General features: G+C 66.9%; 1 protein-coding gene and 1 non-coding gene across 2 annotated transcripts; both read left to right on the top strand.

Moving 5' to 3' along the window:
- The first annotated feature begins 1,052 nt into the window (after window positions 1–1,052).
- TRNAR-CCG (transfer RNA arginine (anticodon CCG)) lies at window positions 1,053–1,125 on the top strand. Its single transcript has one exon. It is a non-coding gene; the product is annotated as a tRNA-Arg (tRNA).
- Window positions 1,126–5,073: 3,948 nt separating this feature from the next.
- On the top strand, window positions 5,074–9,353 carry VPS28 (VPS28 subunit of ESCRT-I). Its single transcript, XM_035572292.2, has 9 exons — window positions 5,074–5,160; window positions 5,253–5,281; window positions 5,770–5,807; window positions 7,345–7,434; window positions 7,577–7,682; window positions 8,607–8,708; window positions 8,804–8,857; window positions 8,937–9,028; window positions 9,108–9,353. Exons 1-9 carry the CDS (start codon window positions 5,124–5,126, stop codon window positions 9,223–9,225), a joined length of 666 nt encoding a protein of 221 aa, XP_035428185.1. The 5' UTR covers window positions 5,074–5,123; the 3' UTR covers window positions 9,226–9,353.
- Window positions 9,354–9,390: the final 37 nt, after the last annotated feature.

The following is a 9,390-nucleotide window of genomic DNA, read 5'->3' as shown; positions in this document are numbered from 1 at the left end:
CTCGCCTCCCCGATGGGTGCCAGGGCGCTGCCACGGGTGCCCGCATCCCCCCCGTGGGTGCCCACATCCCCCCGTGGGTGCCGGTGGCCCCACCAACGCTACGCCCAGGTCCGAGCGTCGCGCCTGAGTCCCAGCATCGTGCCCGGGTCTGAGCGTCGCACCTCGGTGCCGGCTCTGCCCGCACGTGCTGGGCTCGCCGCACGGCGCCGGGGGCACCCGTGGGTGCCTGGCCCCTCCTCCCCATGTCCCCAGGGCACCCGCTGTCACCTGCAGGAGCACGCTGTCCTCAGCACGGGGGCAGGTGGGTGCGGGAGGCGCTGGGGCGGCACGCGGCGCGTCCCACTGGGGCGTCCCACCGGGGCGGCACCGGCACCGGCCCCGTTCCCGCACGCACACACGTGTGGCCCCGGCCCCGTTGCTGGAAGGAAGTGACTCAGCCCCGTCCTGCCGGGGTGACGCCAGCGCCCGCGGCCCAAGCGGGGGGACCGGTGACTCAGGGTGGCTGAGCCGGCCCGGCCGGCCCTGCGGTGACATTCCCTGGCTGTGCCCTGCGGTGACATTTCCCAGCCGTGCCCTGAGGGGCCAGCTGGTGGCCACCAGCCTTGAGGGGCCATGGGGACACGTGTGGGGACACGCACCCATGTACAGGGTGGCACCACACAGGGCGACCGGTGAGGTGCGGTGCCACGTGGCACGGCTGGACCCCAGCCACGGCACGTCCCGAAGGCACCGGTGTCCCCTCACCGGGGGGTGTCCCCCCATCACTGGGGGTTTCCCGGTGTGGCGGAGCCCGGGGGCTGCTCGTCCCTGCCCGTCCCCACCGGTCGAGGAGCGGTGCCCGAGGGTTTGCACACCACCACCCATCCACGTGCGCAGGGCGTGCGTGCACACGCGTGCACCGGCGCCACGGCGCCGTGGCCATGGACTCTCCCCGAAGCCAAAGTGCAGCGGGGCCGGTGGCACCGCGGGCACCCGTCCCCTCCCCGGCTGTGCGTGGGGGACCCGCGGGGACGGCGGGACACCGGGTGCCATCATGGCACTGCTATGCGCAGGGCCCAGTGGCCTAATGGACAAGGCATCAGCCTCCGGAGCTGGGGACTGTGGGTTCGAGTCCCACCTGGGTCGGGACAAGGTGGCTTTTGTCCCCGCGGCGCGTTCCCCCCCCCCCCCCGGTGCCGGGTGGCACCAGGAAGCGCAGCAGGGAAAGCCCCGGGCGGTGGCTGCGTGCCAGGGAAACTGAGGCCGGATCGTGGCCAGCGCGGAGGAATGCTGCTGCGCCTGTCCCGCGGGAGGCCAGGAGGAAAATGAGGAAAAATCGGGGGAATTTGGGGATTTCCCCCCCCAGGAGAGCCGCGCCAGCTTTGTCCTGCTGCCTGGGAAAGGCAAACAGCCCCCCAGCCCCCCTCAGAGCAGCCGCAGAGTCATTAACCAGACTCACACTAATTAACGGCTGAGGTGCAGCTGCGCCCCCCCCGCCCCGCCCCCCCGCTCCATGCTGTGCCTTGGCTCAGAATCCTCCATTTCCGCCCCAAAACCGCTGCCAGGCTGCACGCCCATGCCCCCCATGCCGACACCTGGTGTGTGCCACAGCCCCGTGGGGTGGCCACGCTCCTGGAGGTGCCGGGGCCACCGCGTCCCCGCGCCTTTGTTCTTGGGCCCTGCGGTGACAATGGGCACCCGGTCACCGCCACCCAGCCCCGGGCACTGTGCCCACCGGGCAGGAGCGCGGTTACACCGTGGCAAACCCGGCCGCACCGCGGCGTGTCCCTGTTCCCTTGGACGTGTCCCCATGGGGACGGTGCCCGTGGCCCAGAGCTCACGGAGGGCGGGGGGAGGTGGGAAATAAGGCACAAATTCTGCCCCCAAGGGCGGCGAGGCCCTGCGCCAGGCTGCCTGGAGGGGCTGGGGGGGCCCCATCCACATGAGGATGGCACACACTGGGGAGAGCCCTGGGTGTACCGGGGAGAGCCCAGTGCAGGGCCCCGAGGGGCGGCAGGGCCTGGGGCCCCCTTGCCATGAGGAGAGGCTGCGAGAGCTGGGGCTGCTCGGCCTGGAGAGGAGGAGGCTCCGGGGGAGCTCCCCCACGTCCCTGCGGCCCTGCAGGGAGGTGCGAGAGGCCGGGGCCGGGCTCTGCTCAGGGGGGCCCGGGGCCAGCAGCGGAGGCCACGGGCCCAGCCTGGAGCCCGGGAGGCTCCCCCTGGCCCCCCAGGCAGCACTGCTGGGCCGGGCGGGTGCCGGAGCCCTGGCACGGGGACCAGGGGCTGGGGGCTCCTCCTGGGGGATCTCAACACAAGCCCACGATGTGCACCTTGCGACCCAGAGCCAACCGTACCCTGGGCTGCGAGTTGCCATCCCTGGAGGACATGGAATCATTAATCATTAGGGTTGGAAAAGCCCTCCAAGATCACCTGGTCCAACCATCCCCCTACCACCAATGTCACCCCCAAACCATGTCCCCAAGCACCACGTCCAACCTCTCCTTGAACACCCCCAGGGATGGTGACGCCACCACCCCCCTGGGCAGCTCGAAACGTGTGGTCCTCAGGAAACGTGTAGATGTAGAACTGGGCGGCACGGTTCAGGGGAGGACTTATGGGTGCTGGGTTAAAGGCTGGACTGGGTGGTCCGGGAGGTCTTTCCCAACCTGGATGATTTGATTCGATTCGATTCGACTCGACTCGACTCTACTCTACTTTACTCTACTCTACGTTATTATACTACATGATTCTCTCCCTGGCTCTGCTCTTGTGAGACCCCCCAGGGCACTGCAAACACTCTCCATATTCCCAGGCTCTGCATCCTTCCCAAGAACAGCGCCCACCGCAGAAGTGCCCACCGAAGGAGGCAGCCCCTTCCCTTCCCTTCCCTTCCCTTCCCTTCCCTTCCCTTCCCTTCCCTTCCCTTCCCTTCCCTTCCCTTCCCTTCCCTTCCCTTCCCTTCCCTTCCCTTCCCTTCCCTTCCCTTCCCTTCCCTTCCCTTCCCTTCCCTTCCCTTCCCTTCCCTTCCCTTCCCTTCCCTTCCCTTCCCTTCCCTTCCCTTCCCTTCCCTTCCCTTCCCTTCCACCAGGACCAAGCCCGAGGTGAAGCCATGACCATGGCCAAGAAGCCCAACGGTATCCTGGGGTGCATTCGGCAGAGTGTTACCAGCAGGTCGAGGGAAGTGATTGTCCCCCTCTACTCGGCCCTGCTGAGGCCGCACGTGGAGTATTGTGCCCAGTTCTGGGCTCCCCAGTACCAGAGGGACATGGAGCTACTGGAGCGAGTTGGGAGGAGGGCTATGAAGATGATCAGGAGACTGGAGCACCAGTACAAGGACGGGCTGAGAGAGCTGGGCCTGCTTAGCCTGGAGAAGAGGAGACCAAGGGGAGACCTCATCAGTGTGTATAAATATCTGAGGGGAGGGTGTCGAGAGGACGGAGCCGGTCTCTTTTCAGTTGCGCCCAGCGACAGGACGAGAGGCAGCGGGCACAAACTGAAGCACAGGAGGTTCCAGCTCAATGTGAGGGGGCACTTCTTTACTGGGAGGGTGACAGAGCACTGGGACAGGCTGCCCAGAGAGGTTGTGGGGTCTCCTTCTCCAGAAATATCCCAAACCTCCTGGGTGCCGTCCTGTGCAAGGTGCTCAGGGTGATCCTGCTGGGCAGGGGGCTTGGACTGGGTGGTCCCCAGAGGGCCTGTCCAGCCTTGGCCAGTCGGTGACGATATGACGATGTGTGATGGTGTGACGACGTGACAACATGATGACATTGATGACACAACAACATGACGACATGATGACATGGAAACATGATGACATGGAGACACAACGACATGATGACATGAGGACATGACGACATGACAACGTGATGACATGACGACACAACAACCTGACGGTGTGAGGCCATGACGACGCGATGACATGACGTGATGACGTGACGACACGAGGACATGATGACATGACAACATGACGACATGATGACATGACAACGTGATGACATGACGGGATGACGATGTGACGACGTGACCGCCCGCACTGCACCCTCGCACCCCACACCTTTACAGCCCGTCCCCGCGCTCCCCACAGGACCTTCGCCCGCCCCACGCCCGCCGCCCGTCCCGCACCTTCGCCCCGCCGTGACGCACCGCAGCGGCCTGACCTTTGCCACCATCAGGAGCCTTTACAGCCCCCGGTGGCCCCACGTCAGCACCCGGCCCATGGGGCCTCCTCCCCACCGCCCCAGCACTGCCACGGGGTGGCCGCCGACCGCCTCGGTTCCGCGTGGAGGCCGCCGGTGGCTGGTGCTGAGGTGCCCCAAGGCCCCCTGAGGCCTCCTGAGGCCGCCATGGTGCCCCAACCACCCACCTGCCCCTTGGGGTGCGGAGGCCCCAGCCCCAGCTTCCCCTCCCTCATGGTGGCCACAGGGCCTGTGCTGGGGCAGGGAGGGTGCTGAGGGAGCTTCACACTGCTGGCCTGACCCTGCCCTTCCCCTTTCCTTCCCCTCCCCTTTCCCTTCCTTCCCCTCCCTTTCTCTTCCCCTTCCCCTTCCTTCCCCACCCCTTTCCCCTTTCCTTCTCCTCTCCTTCCCTTCCCCTTTCCTTCTCCTTCCCCTCCCCTTTCCTACCCCTTCCCCTCCCTTCCCCTCCCTTTCCCTTCCCCATCCCTTCCCCTTTTCTTTCCTTCCCCTCCCTTTCTTTTCCCTTCTCTTCCCCTTGCTCTTCTCTTTCCTTCGCCTTCCTCATCCATTCCCCTTTCCTTCTCCTCTCCTTCCCTTCCCCTTTCCTACCCCTTCTCCTCCCTTCCCCTTCCCTTTCCCTTTCCCTTCCCCTTCCCTTTCCCTTTCCCTTTCCCTTCCCCATCCCTTTCCCTTTCCCTTCCCTTCCCTTCCCTTCCCTTCCCTTCCCTTCCCTTCCCTTCCCTTCCCTTCCCTTCCCTTCCCTTCCCTTCCCTTCCCTTCCCTTCCCTTCCCTTCCCTTCCCTTCCCTTCCCTTCCCTTCCCTTCCCTTCCCCTCCCACCAATGGCCCCGCCCCCACCCCCTTAGCCCCGCCCCTCCCCGCCCCGCCGCCATTTTGCGGCCCCGGGAGCTCTGCGGGGGGAGGCCCCAGCCCCGGCCCCGTCCCGACCCCCCCCCCCCGGCCCCCCCGCGATGTTCCACGGCGTGGCGGCCCCGCCGGGGCTGGGCGGTGAGCGGGGGGGCGGGGGGGGGACGGGACGGGACGGGGGGGGCCGGGGCTGTGCTCACGGTTTCCCCCTCCCCCCCCCAACCCCCCCGCAGGTCCCGGGGCTCGGCCGGAGCTGTACGAGGTGAGCGGGGGGGCACCGGGACGGGACCCCCGGGATGGGACCGCCGGGATGGGACCCCCCCGTTTTGGGACCTCCCGGCCTGGGACCCCCGGTTGGGACCCCCGGGATGGGACCCCCGGTGTGAGCCCCGGGTTGGGACCCCCCAGGACGGGACCCCCAGGACGGGACCCCCCCTGGTTGGGACCCCCCCGGTTGGAACCCCCGGTTGGGACCCCCCAGTTGGGACCCCCCCAGGACAGGACCCCCCAGGTTGGGACCCCCAGGACGGGACCCCCGGTGTGAGCCCTGGGTTGGGACCCCCCGAGATGGGACCCCCTGGGATGGGACCCTGGTATGGGACCCCCAGTTGGGACCCCCGGGACGGGACCCCCTGGGTTGGGACCTCCGGGGAGAGCCCCGGCTTGGGACCCCCAGGTTGGGACCCCCCGGGGTTGGGACCCCCCCGGTGCAGCCCCCCCGTTGTGACCCGGCCGCGCTGCGTCCTGCAGGAGGTGAAGCTCTACAAGAACGCGCGGGAGAGGGAGAGGTGAGCACAGCGCCGGCACCCAGCCCAGCACCCCGTGACACCCCGTCACCCGTCACAGCACCGCGTCAGCCGTCACGACATCCCACGACACCCCGTCACCCGTCACAGCACCCCATCCCCCGTCATAGCACCTCACAGCACCGCGTCCCCCATCACAGACACAGACACAGACACAGACACAGATTTCTAGGTTGGAAGAGACCTCAAGATCATCGAGTCCAACCTCCGACCTAACACTAAGTACTCCACTAAACCATATCGCTAAGCTCTACATCTAAACGTCTTTTAAAGACCTCCAGGGATGGCGACTCCACCACCTCCCTGGGCAGCCCGTTCCAATGCTTAATAACCCTTTCGGTAAAGAAGTACTTCCTAACATCCAACCTAAACCTCCCCTGGCGCAACTTTCGCCCATTCCCCCTCGTCCTGTCACCAGGCACGTGGGAGAACAGACCAACCCCCACCTCGCCTACAGCCTCCTTTAAGGTACCTGTAGAGAGCGATAAGGTCGCCCCTGAGCCTCCTCTTCTCCAGGCTGAACAAGCCCAGCTCCCTCAGCCGCTCCTCGTAAGACTTGTTCTCCAGACCCCTCACCAGCTTGGTCGCCCTTCTCTGGACTCGCTCGAGCACGTCCATGTCCTTCCTGTAGCGAGGGGCCCAAACGACACCTCACGACACCCCATCACCTGTCATAGCACCCCTCACCCATCGTAGCGCCCTGTCACAGCACCTCACAGCACCGCGCCCCCCAGCACCCCTCCACCCATCACGAGGCCGCATCGCCTGTCACAGCACCCTGCCACCCACCACAGCACCTCACGACACCCCACTGCCCATCAGAACACCGCGCCACCCATCACAACACCCCGTCACCCAGCGCAGCACCTCACGACACCACATCGCCCATCACGGCATCTCACGACACCCCTCACCCAGCACGGCACCCTGACACCCGCCACAATACCTCATGACACCCCGTCACCCATCGCAACACCCCATCACCCATCACCAGGCCGCATCACCTGCCACAGCACCCTGTCACCCATCACGAGGTCCCATCGCCCACCACAACACCCCATTACCCACCCCAGCACCCCCTCACCCACCATGGGACCCCGTCACCCACCACACCACCCCGTTATCCTCGACACGCCATCACCCACCACGAGGCCCCCCTGTCCAGCGCAGCCCCCCGCTCTCCCCCCACACCTCCTTTCCCCCCCCCAGTCCCCCATTCCCTGCCCCACCACCACCACCGCAGCCCCCCCTCTGTGGCAGTGCCCATCTCCCCCCTACCGCTGCGTCCTCTGCCCCACGGCCCCACTCCATGCCCCACGGCCCTGCCGCGTGCCCCATACCCTGCCCTGTGCCCCACCACCCTGCTCTATACCCCACCACCCTGCTCCGTGCCCCACAGCCCTGCCCCACGGCCCTGCTCCATGCCCCACCGCCCTACTCTGTGCCCCATACCCTGCCCTGTGCCCCACGACCCTGCCCCACAGCCCTGCCCCGCGCCCCACGGCCGCCCTGCCCGCAGGTACGACAACATGGCCGAGCTCTTCGCCGTGGTGAAGACGCTGCAGGCGCTGGAGAAGGCCTACATCAAGGACTGCGTCTCCCCCAACGAGTGAGTCCCCGTGCTGCGACCGCCCCGGCGGCATCGCGGCTCCGCCGGGAGGGGCCTCGGCCCTGTCCCCCTTGTCCCCTTTGTCCCCTCGGGGGGGCCGCGGGGCGCTCGCTGCCTGCCCGTCCCCTGCCGCCCTGCCCAGGTACACCGCGGCCTGCTCCCGCCTCCTGGTGCAGTTCAAAGCCGCCCTCAAGCAGGTGCAGGGCTCCGAGATCAGCTCCATCGATGACTTCTGCCGCAAGTTCCGCGTGAGTCGGGGTCGGGGCTGTGCGCGCACATACTGCCTTCGCGCTGCGCCACCCGCCCTCTGTGCCGGCCCCACCTCGGGCACTTGCCTCCTGGCTGGCTGGAGAGCCACAGTCAGGGCGTTCCCCATGGGACACCCACTCTTGGGTGCCCATTCCCCATGGGACGCCCGCTTTCAGGTGCCCGTTCCCCTCAGGGACACCCACCTTTGGGTGCCCGTTCCCCGTGGGAAGCCCGCTTTTGGGTGCCCGTTCCCTGTCGGATGCTCACTTTTGGGTGCCTGTTCCCTCTGGGACAACTGCTTTTGGGTGCCCATTTCCTACAGGGCACCCGTTTTTAAGTGCCCGTTCCCCACAGGACACCTGCTTTTGGGTGCCTGTTCCCCGTGGGATACCCATTTTTGGGTGCCAGTTCCCTGTGGGATGCCCACTTTTGGGTGCCCGTTCCCCATGGGATGCCCACTTGTGGGATTCCCGTTTTTGGGTGCCTGTTGGGTGCCCATTCCCCACAGGACACACGCTTTTGGGTGCCCGTTCCCCATGGGACACCCGCTTTTGGGTGCCTATTGGGTTCCTGTTCCCTACGGGGCACCCACTTTTGGGTGCCTGTTCCCCATGGCACACCTGTTTTTGGGTGCCCATTCCCTGTGGGATGCCCGCTTTTGGGATGCCCACCTTTGGATGCCTGTTGGGTGCCCGTTCCCCAGGGGACACACACTTCTGGGTGCCCGTTCCCCAGGGGACAACTGCTTTTGGGTGCCTGTTCCCCACAGGACGCCCATTTTTGGGTGCCGGTTCCCTGCAGGATGCCCACCTTTGGGTGCCTGTTCCCTGTGGGATGCCCACTTGTGGGATGCCCACTTTTGGGTGCCCATTCCTGTGGGACACCCACCTTCGGGCGCCTGCTCACACCCTCGCACCCCGCAGCTCGACTGCCCGCTGGCCATGGAGAGGATCAAGGAGGACCGGCCCATCACCATCAAGGACGACAAGGGCAACCTCAACCGCTGCATCGCCGACATCGTCTCCGTACGTCGCCCGCGCCGCGGGGCCGCCTTCGGGCTGGGGGGGGGAGGCAGCCGCGGGGTGGGGGCCGCACCGCGCCGACCCTTCCTCTCCCGCAGCTCTTCATCACCGTGATGGACAAGCTGCGCCTGGAGATCCGCGCCATGGACGAGGTAGGGATGTGGCCCCGGTGTTTTGGGGTGGCCCCGGTGTTTTGGGGTGGCCCCGGCTCACCGCGGCCGCCGCCCCCAGATCCAGCCGGACCTGCGGGAGCTGATGGAGACGATGAACCGCATGAGCCACCTGCCCCCCGACTTCGAGGGCCGCCAGAAGGTGAACCAGTGGTGAGTGCGGGGCCTGCGCCCGTGGGTGGGTGAGGGGGCGTTTTGGGGGACCCCTGCCGACGCCGCCCGCTCCCCGCAGGCTGCAGACGCTGAGCGGGATGTCGGCCTCGGACGAGCTGGACGACTCCCAGGTGCGGCAGATGCTGTTCGACCTCGAGTCCGCCTACAACGCCTTCAACCGCTTCCTGCACGCCTGAGGCGCCCGCGCCACCGCTGCCCCGCATCCCCAGCGCGTTACGGGGGCGCCGCGGCCCCAAAACGCTGTGGTGGCCCCCGTCTGCGGCGCTGCCGCGCGCGGGGATGGGCAATAAACCCCTCGGCCAGCCCTCGTCCTTCGCCTGCGTCCTGTGGGTGGGCAGGTG

The sequence above is a fragment of the Cygnus atratus genome, unplaced genomic scaffold (assembly GCF_013377495.2).
Source record: "Cygnus atratus isolate AKBS03 ecotype Queensland, Australia unplaced genomic scaffold, CAtr_DNAZoo_HiC_assembly HiC_scaffold_82, whole genome shotgun sequence".
NCBI lineage: Eukaryota > Metazoa > Chordata > Aves > Anseriformes > Anatidae > Cygnus > Cygnus atratus.
Note: the sequence above shows the minus strand (reverse complement) of the source record. Positions and strands in the feature narration are given on the sequence as shown.